Here is an 18974-nt window from a genome sequence, read left to right as displayed (position 1 = left end):
GCATATCCTTCTAATATAACATTATTTTGGAATTGCAGAACAACTTTAAAGTTATCTACAGATAAATAGATGTTATGGCATTTTCCTTAATTACATCTTCAATTATTATCTCTCTAGCCTGGTGAATGCAAGATTGGCATCATGCCCGGACACATCCACAAGAAAGGAAGAATCGGTAAGATCACTCTAGATACAATGGAATAGATCACAATTGATGTATTTGATGGCTGGTGATAAACATCTGCACTGCTTGAGATTTGTCGGGGTTCTTAACCATTTCAGCTCTTGCCCCTGTATATCTCTTATGGACCAAAAGCAATTTTTACATTTCTACTATAGGCATGTTTATCCAGTGATAACTATGTGCCAGATTCACAGCCGAGATACTCCGTCGTATCTCAGATACTCCGTCGTATCTCCTGTCGTATCTATGCGACTGATTCATAGAATCAGTTACGCATAGTTAGCCCTAAGATCCGACAGGTGTAATTGTTTTACACTGTCGGATCTTAGGATGCAGTACCGCAGGCGCCGCTGGGGGGAGTTCACGTCGTAAACCAGCGTCGGGTATGCAAATTAGCAGTTACGGCGATCCACAGCGGTTTTTCGCGTTCGCTACGTCGCCGCTACTCTAGTTTCCCGTCGCAATTTTAGTCGTCGTTTGACCTGCCCTAACTTTAGACAGCACACGTATGTGCTGTTTAAAGTATGGCTGTCGTTCCCGTGTCGAAATGTAAATTTTTTTTTGTCTTGCGTAAAACGTCCTGGAATACGAAAGTACGCTACGCACGTCGTCTCCGTTCGAAAAAATGACGTCACTTCGCGCGAAGCGCGCCTAATTTAAATGGCACACGCCCCTTTGAATTACGTGGGCTTACGCCGGAGGCTGCCAGCGTAAGTTTTCACGCAAGTGCTTGGTGAATCGGGCACTTGCGCTGAAAACTTGCGGAGGTGTAACGTATCTAGGATACGTTACGCCGCGATTCTACGTGAATCTGGCCCTATGTGCATACCTCACAATATTCTGAAATGGGAATGAGGGACACCGACTAGAAAATGTATGTAGGCATAGGACACGCCCCCTGCCACACCCCGGTTTAAAGGAGAATTAACCAAAAAAGTTAGTTACATTCACAAGGGCTTTTTTTTATTTTATTTTTTTACCAATACTATTCCTTATATATTGGGTTTTAAAATGTACAAATGCAGCAATTTTAGAAATTGGATGAAAGGTTTAGCTCTGGGAAACTTTTTGAAAGCTAAAAAGTGTATTTTATATAAAAAAAAAAAATGAATACTCTAAAGCCCTGTACACACGATCGGTTTGTCCGCTGAAATCCGACCGATGGACTGTTTTCATCGGAACAAACTGATCGTGTGTGGGCCCCATCGGTTTTATTTCCATCGGTGAAAAAAAAATAGAACATGTTTTAAAATTTTCCTATGGATAAAAAAACGATAGAAAAATCAGATCGTCTGTGTGGAAGTCCATCGGACAAAAATCCACGCATGCTCAGAATCAAGTCGACGTATGCTCGGAAGCATTGAACTTCATTTTTTTCGGCTCATCGTAGTGTTGTACGTCACCGCGTTTTGGCACGGTCGGATTTTTGACCGATGGTGTGTAGGCAAGACTGATGAAAGTCGGCTTCATCAGATATCCGACGAAAAAATCCATCTGATTAGATTCCATCAGATATCCGATCGTGTGTACAGGGCTTAACGGATCACCACCACAAAATGTGCCTCTTCCAACCAGATCGCTTACATCAGATTTTGACTTACTGAAAAATAGGTCAATATGCGCCTTGCCCTTTAAAAGGTCTCTGTCTCCATGCAACTTTTATCTGTGTCTTTCTCCACATATGAACACCTTTCCCTCTTAGTGGCTCAAAGGAAAAGGAAGAATCTCATTGCCCAATATATTCACTCGCCAAGTATATTTATTGAAGAAAATTGTTAAAATCAGCATAAAAAAACAGTATGCGGAGAGGTCGCGCGCGCGCGCGCGCGCGCGTGTGTGTGTGTGTGTGTGTGTGTGTGTGTGTGTGAAACCAGTATTTTCCCATTTAAGGTTAGACTTTGGCTTCAGATACCTATCATTCTAAGATGACCGACTTCCAGTTCCGGCTAGCGTAGTGACCTCATCCATTTATTTTAACAGTGAGAGACAAAATAACAAATATCCAGAAAATCGCATTTCAAAAATGTTTTTAAATTGATTTGCATTTTAGCCACTTCAGACCCGCGCTATAGCTGAATGACGGCTACAGCGCGGACCTGAAAATCCAACTGGACGTCAATTGACATCCGCCCCTTTGGGCGTTCCCCGCGTGCGCTCCAGAGCGTGCAGCGGGGAAACTCTGTGTTGGCCGTGTCCCTTGGACACAGCCAATTACAGTTCGCCACGAATGGCCAATCAGAGTGGCCGTTTGCGATGCGATCTGTGCGGCCAATGAGAGATGATCTCATATGTAAACATATGAGATCATCTCTCATTGTCGTTTTACACAGAGACAGCGTCCTGTTTCTGGAGAGGAGACCGATCTGTGTCTCTTGTACATAGGGACACAGATCGGTCACCCCCCCCCCCCCACCTACAGTTAGAACACAATGCAGGGAATACATTTAACCCCTTCCTCACCCCCTAGTGTTAACCCCTTCAATGCCAGTCACATTTATACAGTAATTAGTGCATATTTATAGCACTGATCGCAGTATAAATGCGAATGGCGCCAAAAATGTGTCAAAAGTGTCCGATGTGTCCGCCATAACGTCGCAGTCCCAATAAAAATCGCAGATCGCCGCCATTACTAGTAAAAAAAAAAAAAAAAAAAATCTGTCCTCTATTTTGTAGGCGCTATAACTTTTGCGCAAACCAGTCGCTTATTGCGTGTTTTTTTTTTTTTTTTTTTTTTTACCAAAAATATGTAGAAGAATACGTATCGGCCTAGACTGAGAAAAAAAATGTTTTTTTTTTTTAAATTGGGATATTTATTATAGCAACAAGTAAAAAATATTGTATTTTTTTCAAAATTGACGCTCTTTTTTGTTTATAGCGCAAAAAATAAAAACCGCACAGGCGATCAAATACCACCAAAAGAAAGCTCTACTTGTGGGGGAAAAAAGGACGTCAATTTTGTTTCGGAGCCACGTCGCACGACCGCGCAATTGTTAGTTAAAGCGACGCAGTGCCGAAAGCTGAAATTTCACCTGGGCAGGAGGGGAGTGTATGTGCCCAGTAAGCAAGTGGTTAATGAGTGAAATAAGTATTTAATGCAAAATGTCAGGAAAGTGGCTAGTGTGTCCTCTTTAGATATGGCACCTCATCCCTGTTATAGTAATGGCAAAGGGAGGAAGGATTGGGATTATAACTGTGCCAATCACAAATTAGTCAGGAAATTTCTTTAAAAGAAGATATATTTTTTTTTTTATACAATATTGACAAAATATAATGGTCACTACATATTAAAGTACACTGAATACAAATACAAGAACTGATTATCCCAACATGTTTCACCAAAACATTGGCTTCTTCAGGGGAATAGTATACATTCAGTATAATGAAATTCTACAAGAAAACAAATTAATTTAATAACAATACAAAAAAAATGAAATGTATATGGTGAATTCAGTACGCAAGCTGGAGCTCAGACATCGGGGTACTGGGGGTCCCATCATAGTTCAAGCACCGAAGTGGTCTCAAACATTGCACATATCAATCAGACATACAACCACACCTACCAGCTGTCCATCATAGGTCAGGTCAACAAGGGCGCCTATAGAAAATGGCAAGCCAACACTGCCCTAGTGTGACTGTAGGGGGTTAGAAGAACCATATAAGACTGAAAGAGAAAATTGGATAAAGATTAAGTGGATTGGATAAGGGCAGAATGTTCAATGGCTAATATATGTCCATAGGGGCTAACATGGCCTCCATACGTACCAGAATAATGGGGAATAAGGTACAGAGCCCGCCAGGAAGTCGGCACCCGCGCTGCGCTAATCACAGCCAGGCAGACATTTCCCGATCTCTGCAGCCAAGCATCGGACAATGTCTGCCTGACTGTGATTAGCGCAGCACGGGTGCCGACTTCCTGGCGGGCTCTGCACGTGTTCTATGCGAACACACCAGAGCTCATCCTTAGTGGGGAATATGGACATAAACAGGGAGTGCTGAGTCATTTGCCAAAGTCCCAATCAACGTACCATAATTAATGACATTTACTGAAACTAAATTTAAGCCAGAAAATAAGTGTCTATTAGTAATAATAAACATGACAAAATACAAAGAAGTGTGCACAGTCAAAGAATGTGTGCAAGCTTACCTGTATTAAAACGGTGAATTAGCAGGCTTCAAGAAGTTAAGCCTCGTACACACGCACGGTTTTCTCGGCAAGAAACTGCTGGCAGAGCTTTCTTGCCAAGTATACCGAGCGCGTGTACGAGGCTTTGAGGTTTCTCGTCAAGAAAACTGCCCAGAATCTCAATGAGAAAAATAGATTCTCGGCAGTGTTTTCCTGCCGAGAAACCCGAGTGTGTGTGTATACTTGCCTCTCCATGGAAACCCACGCATGCTCGAAAAAATTTTGACGCATGCGCGGTAGCTTCCAAGGCATAGGTAGGGTGAAGCAAGATGGCGGCGACGGCATCGAATGTGACAAGCGCATGCTCGTTGTCGATGACGTCACCGCGTTCGTGCCTTTCAAAAGAACAGTGGTTCTTTTGAATGGTGTGTATGTACACTCGGCCGTCAAGAGAATCTTGCCAGGAATCTCGTCGGGAAAAACTTTTTTTTTCCTGACGAGAATCAGGGCTGTGTGCACAGGGCTTAATGTACACACGATCATTTTTCGGAATGAAAAAGTGTTTTTTCAAACTTCATTTAAAATGATCATGTGTGGGCTACACATCATTTTTCAGGTTCTGAAAAACGACAAAAATAAAATTCGAACATGCTGCATTTTTTATAACGTCATTTTAAACATTGTAATTTTTCGGGTTGTAAAAATGATCGTGTGTGTGGGCTAAAACTACGTTTTAAACCCGCGCATGCCCAGGAGTGCTCGTTTTGGTAAAACTACCATTCATAATGGAGTAAGCACATTCATCACGCTGTAACAGACAGAAAAGCGCGAATTGTCTTTTACTAACAAGGAATCAGCTAAAGCAGCCCCAAGGCGAATAGAACTTCCCCTTTATAGTGCCGTCGTTCGTGTTGTACGTCACTGCGCTTTGCTAGATCATTTTTTAAAAACGATGGTGTGTGGGCAACGTCGTTTTAATGAAGTTGGGAAAACGTCGTTTTTTGGACATGCTGAAAAATGATCGTGAGTTTGCAAGCCCAGACGGTGTTGGCTACAAGGTCAAGAAAGGAAAGCCTATACGATTCAATGACATTGAAAGACCACAATCAATGAATATGGAAGTATTTTAATCCCCTATCAATCAGCAAGATTTCTAGGTATCTTCTATACAGGTAACGAGATGAGATTGGGAGCACTCTCTTAAAAGGGATTACTCCTAATCTCAGCTTGTTAACTGTATAAATTAGGGCTGTACCGATACTAGTATCGGTATCGGGACCGATACAGAGTATTTGCGGGAGTACTCTTACCCCCGCAAATACCGCCGATGCCTAAATACTCAGCCCCCCGCCGCCGCTACACCGCATCCCGCCGTCGCTTGGTTAATACGAGCGGGGAACATTACAGCTTTCATTTGAATAGCTGTAGTGTTACCCGCCACGCCGCGTATAGACACTCCCCCTTGCTCGGGTGATTTGTCCAATCCCGAGCAAGGGGGAGTGTCTATACGCAGCGCGTAACATTACAGCTATTCAAATGAAAGCTGTGATATTCCCCGCTCGTATTAACTAAGCGGCGTGGCAGCATGCAGGTAAGAGGGGGGGGGGAGATGGCTGCTTATAAGGGGGGAGATGGCGGCATTTGTGGGGGGGACATGGCGGCATTTGTGGGGGGGACATGGCGGCATTTGTGGGGGGGACATGGCGGCATTTGTGGGGGGGACATGGCGGCATTTGTGGGGGGGACATGGCGGCATTTGTGGGGGGGGGGGCACGGCGGCATTTGTGGGGGGGAAATGGCGGCATTTGTGGGGGGACATGGCTGCATTTGGGGACATATTTAAAAAAAAAAGTATCAGTACTTGTACTCGGTCCTAAAAAAGTCGTATCGGGACAACCCTAGTATAAATGACACGTGTCCACAGATGTCAAATCGCACCAGTGTGACCCACGGCTTGGTTATAATTTGAACGTGAAGGTGGCGAGGTAGGATTGTGCTTGAAGCAAATCACATCAATGTACTTGTAAAAAAAAAAAAAAATTCTGGGTGAAATATTCCAGAGAGGTGCGTCGTATTTATTGTCTGTAGAGTAGCTGTGACTTCACCCGGGTGTTTCATCAGCCAGAAAGCTCCTTTTATCAGATATTGTGTCTTTGCTGGAGCCATCGCTCCTTCTCCTCCCAATTTATTATTTTTTTTCCTCCGCAGTACAAAAGAGCAATGGTTGTCATTTAGGAAGTGCGGTATTTACTGTACAGCTACGCGCTATTTACCCCTCCAAACAGTCCGGGTCATCCTTATAAAATAATATTACAGCCGTGATCCATTTTTCGGGTGAGCGCTCTGTTTCACAAAGCCAAGCCATCATCTGCCCGAAGGGACAGCGAGAACATAGCAGGTTCCTGACATATGTTCTCTTTTGGGTGGCTGGAGATGGAACAGATGCATTCTGGGAATAGTTCATCTCTTCAAGCCAAACTGAACATTTTTCCAGTTGTTGTAGCAGAAGAATTGTATAGTTTATTAGCTAGGATAAAGAAGTCTGCTAAGCACTGTTAAACTCTTATGCTTCGTACAGACGATCGGACATTCAGACAACAAAACCGTGTATTTTTATTTATTTTTCTCTGATGGAATGTTGGCTTAAACTTGTGTTGCATACACATGGTCACACAAATGATGTCGGAAATTACAACGCGGTGACGTACAAGCCGAGAAAAATTGAGTTCAATAGCTCTTCTGCTTGGTTCTGAGCATGCGTTGGAATTGTGTACACCCGATCGGAATTTCCAACAACAACTTTTGTTGGCGGAAAATTTGAGAACCAGCTCTCAAACGGTTGTCAGAAATTCAGACAGCAAATGTCTGATGGCGCCTACACACGGTTGGATTTTCCGATTTTTAACAAGCTCCCATAGAACATTTTGTTGGAAATTCCGACCGTGTGTACGCGGCATTAAAATGACTACAATGCAATTTTAACATACGAACCCTTCTTGTGCTAAATACATAATGGGGCAGATCCACAAAAGCATCTCTTGATACGCCCGGCGTAATTTTAAATTTCCCGCGTCGTATCTTTGTTTTGTATCCACTAAACAAGATACAACGGCATCTGGGATCGATCCGACAGGCGTACGTCTTAGTACGCCGTCGGATCTTGGATGCAATTTTTCGGTGGCCGCTAGGTGGCGTTTCCGTCGAAATCCACGTCAAGTATGCAAATTAGCTATTTACGGCGATCCAGGAACGTACGTCCGGCCGGCGCATTTTACGTCGTTTTCGTTCGTATAGTTAAATCTGCTGTTATGAGGCGTACTCAATGTTAAGTATGGCCGTCGTTCCCATGTAGAATTTTGAAATTTTTACGTTGTTTGCGTAAGTCGTTCGCAAATAGGGATTTGCGTAGAATGACGTCACCGTCAGAAGCATTGGCTTGTTCCGGGTTAATTTCGAGCATGCGCACTGGGATACCCCCATGGACGGCGCATGCGCAGTTAAAAACAAACGTTGTTTACGTTCGGTCACGACGTATTTACATAAAACACGCCCCCATTACATCCATTTGAATCAGGCGCCATTATGCCGACAAAGATACACTACGCCGCCGTAACTTACTGCGCGGATTCTTTCAGGATTTGAAAAAAAAAAGAAGTAAGTTAAGGCGGCGTAGTATATCTTTGATACGCTACGCCCGGCGCATAAATGTGCCGCTGTACGAGGATCTGCCCCAATGGCTTTAGGAGGTCCCAGTGGGTGGAACATGTATAGTTGTTGGTTTTTTTTTTTTCTAGAAAATTACTTAAAAGACCCAAACATTTTAAAAAAATAAATTCTAACACCCTAGAGAATACAATGGTGATCGTTGCAATACTTTATGTCACATCGTATTTGCGCAGCGGTCTTACAAGCACACTTTTTTTTTTTTTTTTTTTTTCTTTTAATACAATTGTTTGAGTTAAAAAAAAAAAAAAAAAAAAATACAACAGTAAAGCTGGCCCAATTTGTTATGTTTTTTATATTGTGAAAGATAATTTTACGCCAAGCAAATTGATACCCAGCATGTCATGCTTCAAAGTTGTGCCTGCTCGTGGAATAGCGACAAACATTTACCCTTAAAAATCCCCATAGGCAATGTTTTTTTTTTTTTTTTTTTTTTATCGCTTTTATTCTTTTTACAGGGAATGTAAACATCCCTTGTAATAGCAATAAGCAGGACCAGACCTCTTTAATGTGAGATCTGGGGTCAGATCTCACATTTACACTTAAAAGCAAAAAAGAAATGGGCCCTTTTTAAAGGGGCGAAAGTGATGTTTGAAGTCGCTCCGGTCCTCCAAGGGCATATAGTCAAGTGGGGGGGCCATCTTGCCCTCACTCGACTTCCAGCCCATCACGCCATCGGATCATTTCCACCGCAGCTGATCTCACTCCGGTAAGCGGCAGAAAAAAAACGGGAAGCGGCAGGTGATCCCGTAGTGAATCTGCCACTGGGACCACTTTTATGTGAAAGAGGATTGTCCACTGTGTAAAATGGCAGCTATTTAACGTCAAATTGGCAACGTATATACATGGTGGGCGGTCCAGAAGTGGTTAACTTGATTATTTTATTTTTTATCTTTACTTTTTTTTTTTTTGTTCTTGTTTGTAATTTTTTTTTTTTTTTTTTAAAGTTTGTTTAAACCTGCAGCACTGGTGAGCCATCTTTAAAAAAAAAAAAAAAAAAAAAACGGTAATCTTTATCTTGTGCACTTTTTTTTTCCCCCCATTAAAATAATTCCAGATATTAATATAATAACTAGAAAAGATACAATTTCTGGGGAAATTGTGCGACGTGGTCTTGCCTCCACCAATACTCCTGACTGGAGACAGTGCCCCTGGAGATGTAAATGTGATCCAACAGTGTGTCGATCCAGTTCGATCCATTGTCCCATCAAAAACTGCTCCATTAAAAACTACCCCATCAAAAATGCACCATCCTATTTGCCCCATCAAAAACTGGTTGCTATATGCAGAGCATGCAGAAGTTACGCAGAGCCAAAAAAAAACAGAGCCATATCACCTCACAGCTGTGTGGGAGGAGCTATAGAAAGCCCTCACAGCTGTGTGTATGAAGGTTTTTACCTCAGCATCTCCTAGGAAACCAATGTAGACATATGCAAGCAGCCTCTAAGCAGAGACTCAGATTCTTGCTTTTATTTTTAAAAACTTGTCCTTCAAACGGTTGTATTTTAAAAACTATAAATCATACAGCGAATATATTGTGTGAATCACAAGACCCAGGCCTACATTTTGATGTATAGTATGTCTCTGAAATATAAAAATTGAAGGCACATTCGCAGTTTATATATTCTAACATTTTTAGGTTTCCTGGCTGGAATTTCAATGGAGGTCAATTGATGGTGTAGGTTGCAAACAAATTGTCATATTGTGAAAACGGTTTGGTCGATAGCTTAGCTGTGAACACGTGTAGTGGCAGCAGGGATAGCTGAACGTTTTGATATAAGATTTTTGTAGGTCGGCTTGAAAATGAGGGAGTGGTCGCAGTTTACAAATCATGTCTTGATTTTTCAGTTTCTGACATTTCCACACTCTAAGCTTCACCATTCATTCCAGTGTGAAAATTTTGCCGCAAAAATTACGATATTTCGCAAACTATTCGGCGAAACATTCCACAAAGTAATGGCAACGCGATCGGGAACAATCCACACGTTTCGATATATTACTCGTCTATGTAGTGTAAAAACTGTGGGAGGAGTTAGGGTGGCAAATTTGGCTATAATAAGAATAATAATATATATGTGAGAGAACAATAAGTGATCTTGCTATGCAAGACCACTTAATGAAAGTGTCTGAGAAGAGCCCTTGGCAAAAGCATTTTTAGTTCAGGGACATGATGATGAGGCTTTGTTCTAGTGCCGCTTTGTCTTTTTCTCACGGCTTTTATACCTGCGTGAAAAGTGAAGTGCGAGTGTGCAGACGAGGGGATTATTAGTATTCAACGCATCCCTGTGCTCAGAATAGTACCCATAAACTGAAAATTGAAAAATCAAATAGGAATTCAATTACATTTTGTAGATATATTTTTTGTGCACTCATAAAGCCCAAGTTTAATGGCAGTCTATGCCTTTCCTTAAATTTGGAACCAAGTAAATGAAAAGGTATTGTAAAATGTCCTAGCAGAATATGTTTAGTTCAGAGTAATGGGATACAAAATCATAAAAGGGGGGGGGGCATTTTTTATTTGGTGAATCTTGTATTTTTTTATTTTTAATTTTCAACTAAATAATGCTATTATGATTTTTTGCGTCGTAACCACGGATACCATCATGTATATACTTCATTGCCAAGCCACTTTCTTCTGTAAAAAGACCATAAATTGATAATTTTGGTCACATTTTCCTTTTTTTTTTTTTTTTTTTTTTTTTTTTTCATTTCTTAACCACTTAAGCCTTGGACCATTTTGTTGCTAAATGCCCAGGCCAGGTTTTGCGATTCGGCACTGCGTCGCTTTAACAGACAATTGCCCGGGTCGTGCGACGTGGCTCCCAAACAAAATTGGCGTCCTTTTTTCCCCACAAATAGAGCTTTCTTTTGGTGGTATTTGATCACCTCTGCGGTTTTTATTTTTTCCGCTATAAACAAAAATAGAGCGACAATTTTGAAAAAAATGCAATATTTTTTACTTTTTGCTATAATAAATATCCCCCAAAAACATATATAAAAAATATATTTTTCCTCAGTTTAGGCCGATACGTATTCTTCTACCTATTTTTGGTAAAAAAAAATCGCAATAAACGTTTTATCGATTGGTTTGCGCACAATTTATAGCGTTTACAAAATAGGGGATAGTTTTATTGCATTTTTATTAATAATTTTATTTTTTACTACTAATGGCGGCGATCAGCGATTTTTTTTTTTTTTTTTTTTTTTTTTTTTTTTTTTTTCCATGACTGCAACATTATGGCGGACACTTCGGACAATTTTGACACATTTTTGGGACCATTGTCATTTTCACAGCAAATAATGCATTTAAATTGCATTGTTTGTTGTGAAAATGACAGTTGCAGTTTGGGAGTTAACCACAGGGGGCGCTGTAGGAGTTAGGGTTCACCTAGTGTGTGTTTACAACTGTAGGGGGGTGTGGCTGTAGGACTGACGTCATCGATCGAGTCTCCCTATAAAAGGGATCACTCGATCGATGCAGCCGCCACAGTGAAGCACGGGGAAGCCGTGTTTACATACGGCTCTCCCCGTTCTTCAGCTCCGGGGACCGATCGCGACGGAGCGGCTATAAACGAATAGCCGTCGTCCCGGATCGCTCCCCGAGGGAATCCGACCGCCGCATGTAGAGGGGGGGGGGGGGGCTTGGGGGAGTCCCGATCGGACCCCCGACCCGTGGAAAGGCAAGGACGTACATGTACACCCATATGCCTGTACGTGCCATTCTGTGGATGTACATATACATGCGGCGGTCGGCAAGTGGTTAAAAATGAGCCCACGATCGCCCCCCCCCCCCCCATTAAAAAAAAGTCATCCTTTATTGGTGACCACCCCCTCTCCATTTAAAAAACAAACAAACATTGTCTGGTATTTTCTAAAGGAGGTAGCGGTTACACGGCAGTGATAGCATGGCATAACGATGGGTTGTTTTACCGCCCCACCCCCACCTCACTTATGAATGTGCCTTTAAGACACCACCACCTTCACCTTTTGATTAGCCAATCCTTTTTTCTATGTTTAAAAACATACAGCTAGGATATGGTACAATGTCCCCTGAGAGGTAACTTTCTAGCATAAGCAATGGGTGACGGTGTCTGTGTAGGAGCGGTAATAGGACAGTCTTTTAGTCCTACCTCTTCATCTGGCTAACATTGGGGCCCAGTTGTAGAGTTGGTGCATATGAGAATAGTCCGAGTCAAGCCTGCTGGCGGCAATAGTTATTAGATGCTTGTATGGTCAGTTCCTAAAGGGCTCAGTTTCTGTAGCAGCAAAGTATAAATCCCCCGCAGAAGCAGCTCATCAGTCCCAGCAATATTGTAGCTCCCCATCCGGTCACACACAGCGATTGGTCTGCTCTGCACTCGGGTAACTCTGGCTGTCTGCACCCTGAACTCCATGCTCCAGATTCTGCTCAGGCTGTAATTATGCAGCAATGGTGGTCCACACTGAAAAGCAATGTGCACTCTCCAGTCTCCCTCATGGCAAGAGTAAGTGTTTTCCTCTACAGCCTGGAAAAATTCATCCTTTTCCCCTCCTCCTGGCCATCTGTCTGGGCAATGCAGTTCAAAAGCTCTTAATTACAGGAGTCTTGTTCCCAGAGTGCAGTGCTGTCTGACACTATTCTAGTCTATTGTACGTTCCCTGCTCGGCAGCTCTCTTCTGTCTGATATAGCCATTAACCAGTTCAGCACCGCAGGGTAACGGCTACAGAGAGCAGCTACTGTAAGTGTTATTCTCACTCTCCATTCTTAGCCAAGTACCTGGCTACACATCCTTTAAAATACAGTCTGCAGCATCTATGAATGTCTAATGCTGCTCTAAAATTCAAACTTCTTTCTTGTCTTTTATGGCAGCATAACTGCCAATCCTGACACATGTATTTGACTTGCTCTGCACAGTGGTTACAGTTAAAGTGGAACTCTGGCCATATTACTAAAACTACTACTGTTTTTCTGAACCTCCTCCCTATATAACCTCAGAGTGGAAATAGATCGGGGTCCCCAGGAGGAAGCGGCTGTAATTGTAACCACTATAAGCACAAATGATATCATATGGAGCAGGTGGTAATGGATGTCTACGGCTCATGTGCACTGTAGAAACGGCGCTCGTGGCGCTTCTAAAGGAGATCGTGCCATGTTTGTCGGCGTCACTGCGTCTCGGGCCAATTGCAGTGTCAGAGCCTTCCAGAAGGAAGAGGGTGAAAGAGGTGAGGAAATTGGGGACATCGCAGGCTTAGGTTTTAGGTAAGTGACACATAATGGGCTGCGATGACTAGTAGCCCATTATGCTTTACCTTTGTAGAGAAATAAAGAAGTAAAACCCATCAGGGTTTACTTCCTCTCTAAGTACAGTGACAGTGCATATTTTCAGCACTGATCACTGTATTCGTGTCGCTGGTTCCCACAAAGTGTCAGTGTGCGACTGTTGCAATGACCAAGTCCCACTAAGTCACTGATCGCCACCATTAGTAGTATAAAACTATATATATATATATATATATATATATATATATATATATATATATATATATATATATATATATATATATATATATATATATATATATATATATATATATATATATATATATATATATATATATATATATATATATAGCAAAAAAACTCAGAAGTGATCAAATACCACAAAAAAGAAAGCTCTGTTTGTGTGGAAAACATGGTATTAATTTTATTTGGATGCAGTGTTGCATGACTGCGCAATTGTCAGCCAAAGTAATGCAGTATCGCAAAATATGGCCTGGTCATTAGGGGGGTAAATCTTTCAGAGGTTACGTGGTTAAAGTGGAGTTCCACCCATAAATATAACATTACATCAGTAGTTTTAAAAAAATGTCATTAGTCCATTACGAATTTTTTTTTTTTTTTTTTAGATGCCTTCAAAGTGTTGTTGCTAGGCAGAATAGTTAATCTTCCCACTTCCTGCACCTAGGTGCTTAATGCTTCCTAACCTACACCGCACAGACTCCTGGGAATGTAGTGGGTGTAACTTTCCAGGAGTCTGTGCATTCCCCAGTCTCAAAGAATCATGTGACTTGGACAGCACAGGTGCTGAAACCTGATCTGACACTGCTTGTGCAGCACTGAGCATGTGCAAGATCTGCAAGGCTGAAATCCAGGAAGTCATACAGTCTGGCTTCATAATGCCCACACTTAAGATGGCCCCAGTCAATTTCTATTTTATAAAGTGTCTAAATGCTGTAACAACCTAACAAAACGGACCTTAGTTTACAGACTAACTTTACTAGAATACATTAAGCTTGTGTATTACAGGGGTATATATATATATAAAAAGTGAAATTGTGGCCGGAACTCCGCTTTAAGGTAACAAACCTTCTCCTTGTTGCTCCTTAATAAATACTTGGGTCCTGGATCAATATCAGTGCTGTGCTTGTCTGCAACAGCACTGACTTTCTCCCCCCTCTCACAGGTTCAGAGACAGCACAGCAGTCAATCAAATGCTGAGAGGAGGAATCAAGTGGGGGGGGGCGCGGTTCACAAGCCACGCTGTGTGTGTGTGTGTGTGTGTGTCAATATACGCACACAGCCCACACAGCCCACCTCAGGAGTAAGCCCTTATAGGAAGAAGTTGAGTTTGAGTTCGCACCAAGAAAAGAAGCGGCCAAGAGTGCTGGAGGGCCCCAGTAGAGGAGAGTCGGGGCCACTCTGTGTAATAGCGTTGCACAGAGCAGGTAAGTATAACATGTTTTGTATTTGAAAACCAAAAATCATCTTTTTACAACCATTTTAAACTATTGTTATTTATATTACTGTATAAGAAGCCAGAACTTTTTCTTTTAGTTCAGGAAATGACAGGGGAAGTTTAAACGGTACTATAAAAATACGCATTTGAAGACATGCAGTCCAGATTTCAGGTTTGCTGCATGAAAGTGCAAAGGTGTGAGCAGGTCCCTGGATCCTTTTCAGTTCCTCGTTCCTACCACTAGGTGGGAGTAAAGTACTTTGAGTATGAGCTGCACATCATTACCTCCTCCTCAAATGGCTCATAACTATTCTATAAGAAAAGCTCTGCATAGAGAACTCGTCTGCAGTTAAGTCGAATTTGCTATTGGACTAAAGGGTTTTTTTTTTTTCTCCCCCCTTTCAGTTCCTTAATTAGCTGTAATGCTTTGTGCACAAAATAGACATGCACAGCAAATTATATCGCTAATTATGTAATGGTAGGGGAGAGAGAAAAAAAAAAAGTTCCTTCCCACACAATTGAAGCTTCTGCCTAGCTGGCTGGTGGAGGTCACAGTATTGTGATATCCGGGAACACCGCGGAGATTGCTTCTAATCACAGCCCCGGAGTAAAGCCGATCGCTCTCCACAGTGTTGACAAACCATTCCCTGGAAGCATTTGCCTTCTTGATGGTCTTAAATGGTAATGTTTTGGTGCAGTTCAGTTTTTTTTTTTCATTGCAATGCAGCTGAAATGAACATACCACTCCTGTTACATCATGTTCAAAGAAGCCTGTGTGTGTGTTTTCTTCTGCAGGTATCGTGTCGCGATCAGGAACCCTGACGTATGAAGCTGTGCATCAGACGACGCAGGTTGGATTGGGACAGTCGCTGTGTATCGGTACGGATTTTTTCTTTTTTTGTTTCATTATTACAAGGAGCAATAAAGACTCAACACCAGATAATTCATGGTAGTTTTATCATCCAATACAGTAAAACCTTGGATTGTGAGCATAATTTGTTCCGGAAACATGCTTATAATCCAAAGCACTTGTATATCAAAGCAAATTTCCCCATAAGAAATAATGGAAGCTCGGATGATTCGTTCCACAACCATTTATTCATAAATCCTTCAGTTTATAGTCCATATAAAAAGATTATAGTAATGTGATAGGTTGTGTAACCATAAAATGTCCATCCACAAATGGAAGCCTCCACAAGGGGATTGGAAGCAAAATCCAGCAGGAGCTAGAGAGTATAAAATAGAAGAGAGGCGCCTCTCAGGCTCCATTCACACCTAGGCGTTTTAACGCCTGAAGCCCGACGCTATTGCAGCCCAAGATACGCTGGAGGGGTGATTTTATGTTCCCTATGGAGATGGTTTACATCTCCACGCCGAAACGCCGTACGCCTGAAGCTCAAAACAAGTCCCTGACCCTTTTTTTTTCAGGCGGCTTCGGCGTTCGGCATGTGTAATCACCCCTCCAGCGAAAAGGCTGAAAAACGGCGCGTTTTGTCGCGGCAAATCGTGGTACAAAACGCCGCAATTTGTCGAGGCAAATCGCGGTACAAAAGCCGCGGTTAGGTGTGAATGCAGCCTAAGTGTAGAAATATGTTGCTAAATGTAACCATATTTAGAGGTTGGCCGATATTTGGCCTCCTTTAAAAAAAAAAAATAAAAAAAAATCGGCATCGGACGATTTTTGTGCAAAATTGTGCTTATTACTGACTGCACTCCTCCCTTCCCCCCACACTCCACTGGCAGTTTCACACACTCAGTGGCTCTGCTGTTGAGTGTGTGAAACTGACATTTGCTACTGAATGCAGAGAGAGAGAGGAGCTGTCAGAATTCAGCGTGATGTCGGGGGTGGGCCCCGCCCACATAAGCAGCCCAATTATTGTCTGGTGTTTGATGGCTGCAGGGCCCCGCCCACCCCGACATCACTGCTGAATTCTGACAGCTGGTCTCTCTGCAATTCAGTTGCGTATAGTGAAACTGACAAATCAGCTCGGTGTGAAACCTGCCAGCGTCACCCAATGCCAGTGCCAATTGCCAGGGCCACCTACCAAAGAGATATGCCACCCAGTGCAGCCTGCCAGTGCCACCAGCCCAAAAAAGAAAAATCTTTATGGTAAGAATTTGTATATTTTCCATATATATACTTGATCGCATATTGCTAATCGCATCTCATTTAAAGTCCCAACTGTCCATATTTTGAAAAAGAAAAATCGACCTATAATACCAGCCGCAAAAATCGTCATCCTATATCGGCCACCCCAATTTCTAAATATCAGCATCAGCGAGAGAAAAACCCATATTGGTCGACCTCTAACCATATTGCTACACTTGGAGGCGTCTCTCTTCTCTTTTATACTTGGTTGTGACATGAGTCACATGACACTACTTGATATACAAGTCAAAATTTATGAAAAAATGTTGCTTGTCTTGCAAAACGATCTCAAGCCAAGTTACTCTCAAACCAAGGTTTTACTGTATTTTTCAGTTAACGGAAACATAGATTTTTACTAGGGTGTGTTTTAGGGCTGGTTGGCACTGGTGCAATGCCGAACATCGCATTGGCTGGCTGAATTTGCATCGCATTCAGATCAAACTCGTGCAGGACCCCCCCACCCCCTTTTTTTTTTTTTTTTTTTTTTTTTTATGTTCGCACCAGAACCTGTTCACGTGTGTTCACACCATTCCATCCAATTCCTGTCCGAATTCACAGTTCACCCTGCAATCTGCAAGCTGGTCTGGGGGTATCATTACAGAGGAAGAAAAGTAAGGGTTTTTTTTTTTCCCCTGACCTGCAAAAGTAAAGACATAATGTGCTAGTATGCATCACATACTAGCACATTATGTTAAACTTGCCTGCAAATGAAGCCCGTATTGTCATCGCTGGAGGCCGAATCCATGTTTTTTTCTGGGTCTGCGGGCTCCAGCTTTGTGACTGGTTGGAGCCGCCGGTCAATGCACAGGGTTCTAAAGAAACGGCATGGGCGGCTGTTCCTTCAGAGCGCATGCGCCGATGATGTAATCAGCGGCATATACAGTAAATGTCTCCTAAACGGCGCAAGTACGTATAGGTAAGCCTTATTATAGGCTTACCTATAGGTACGTACAATCAAGGGAAGATTACTTCCTCTTTAAGGCTGGGTTCACACCTATGCAAATAGGATGCGGCTTGCACGCATTCCAATTCGCAGGACATTTTAAAATGCATTCATTTGAATGAGGTCGGTTCACATATCTGTGGTGCATTCGCACTCCGCATTGCCCAAAAAATGTATGCGTTTTCTAGGCAGTGCGGTCCGGCTCAGGTGCAAATTCAGATGCATTCCCATAGAAGATAATGGGTCTGATTCGCAGATGCGTTCCGTTGTGAACATGAATCCCCCCCACCCCCACCCCTCCTCACTACACCTCCCCCTGCTCAGCTGATCTGCAGCTACAATGGAGAGGCAGTGCTGAACAGATGCTTTCTCTTCGCACTGAGAACAGAGCTGGAATTCGCACCGGACTGGTGTGAATTCAGCCTAAAGGTTATTTAAAGGTTCCTTAACCAGTTCCCGACCCCCGCATGTACATATACGTCCACAATATGGCACGTACAGGCACATGGGCGTACACGTACGTCCTCGCCTATTAGCGGGTGGGGGGTCCGATCGGGACCCCCCCCGCTACATGCGGAGGTCGGGTCCGCTCGGGGAGCGATCCGGGACCACGGCGCGGCTATTTGTTTATAGCCGCTCCGTCGCGATCGCTCCCCGGAGCTGAAGAACGAGGAGAGCCGTGTGTAAACACGGCTTCCCCGTCCTTCACTATGGCGGCGCATCGATCGCGTCATTCCCTTTATAGGGAAGACACGATCGATGACGTCATTCCTACAGCCACACCCCCAAACAGTTGTAAACACATACTAGGTGCACCCTAACTCCTACAGCGCCACCTGTGGTTAACTCCCAAACTGCAACTGTCATTTTCACAATAAAGAATGCAATTTAAATGCATTTTTTGCTGTGAAAATGACAATGGTCCCAAAAATGTGTCAAAATTGTCCGAAGTGTCCGCCATAATGTCGCAGTCACGAAAAAAATTGCTGATCGCCGCCATTAGTAGTAAAAAAAAAAAATAAAATAAAAATGCAATAAAACTATCCCCTATTTTGTAAACACTATAAATTTTGCGCAAACCAATCGATAAACGCTTATTGCGATTTTTTTTACTAAAAATAGGTAGAAGAATACG

At 42.7% G+C, this 18974-nt stretch overlaps 1 protein-coding gene across 1 annotated transcript in view; it reads left to right on the top strand.

The window, feature by feature from the left end:
* The window catches only part of SUCLG1 (succinate-CoA ligase GDP/ADP-forming subunit alpha), a 79944-nt gene that overhangs the window by 32890 nt on the left and 28080 nt on the right, over positions 1 to 18974 (top strand). Inside the window, exons 5-6 of the mRNA XM_040335498.1 lie at positions 118 to 175; positions 15543 to 15626. Of these exons, the coding sequence (XP_040191432.1) occupies positions 118 to 175; positions 15543 to 15626 (142 nt within the window). The remainder of the gene's footprint in view (positions 1 to 117; positions 176 to 15542; positions 15627 to 18974) is intronic.

Source organism: Rana temporaria, chromosome 1 (genome assembly GCF_905171775.1).
Source record: "Rana temporaria chromosome 1, aRanTem1.1, whole genome shotgun sequence".
NCBI classification, from domain to species: domain Eukaryota; kingdom Metazoa; phylum Chordata; class Amphibia; order Anura; family Ranidae; genus Rana; species Rana temporaria.
The sequence above is the reverse complement of the archived record's forward strand: the minus strand, read 5'-3'. Positions and strand labels throughout refer to the sequence as shown.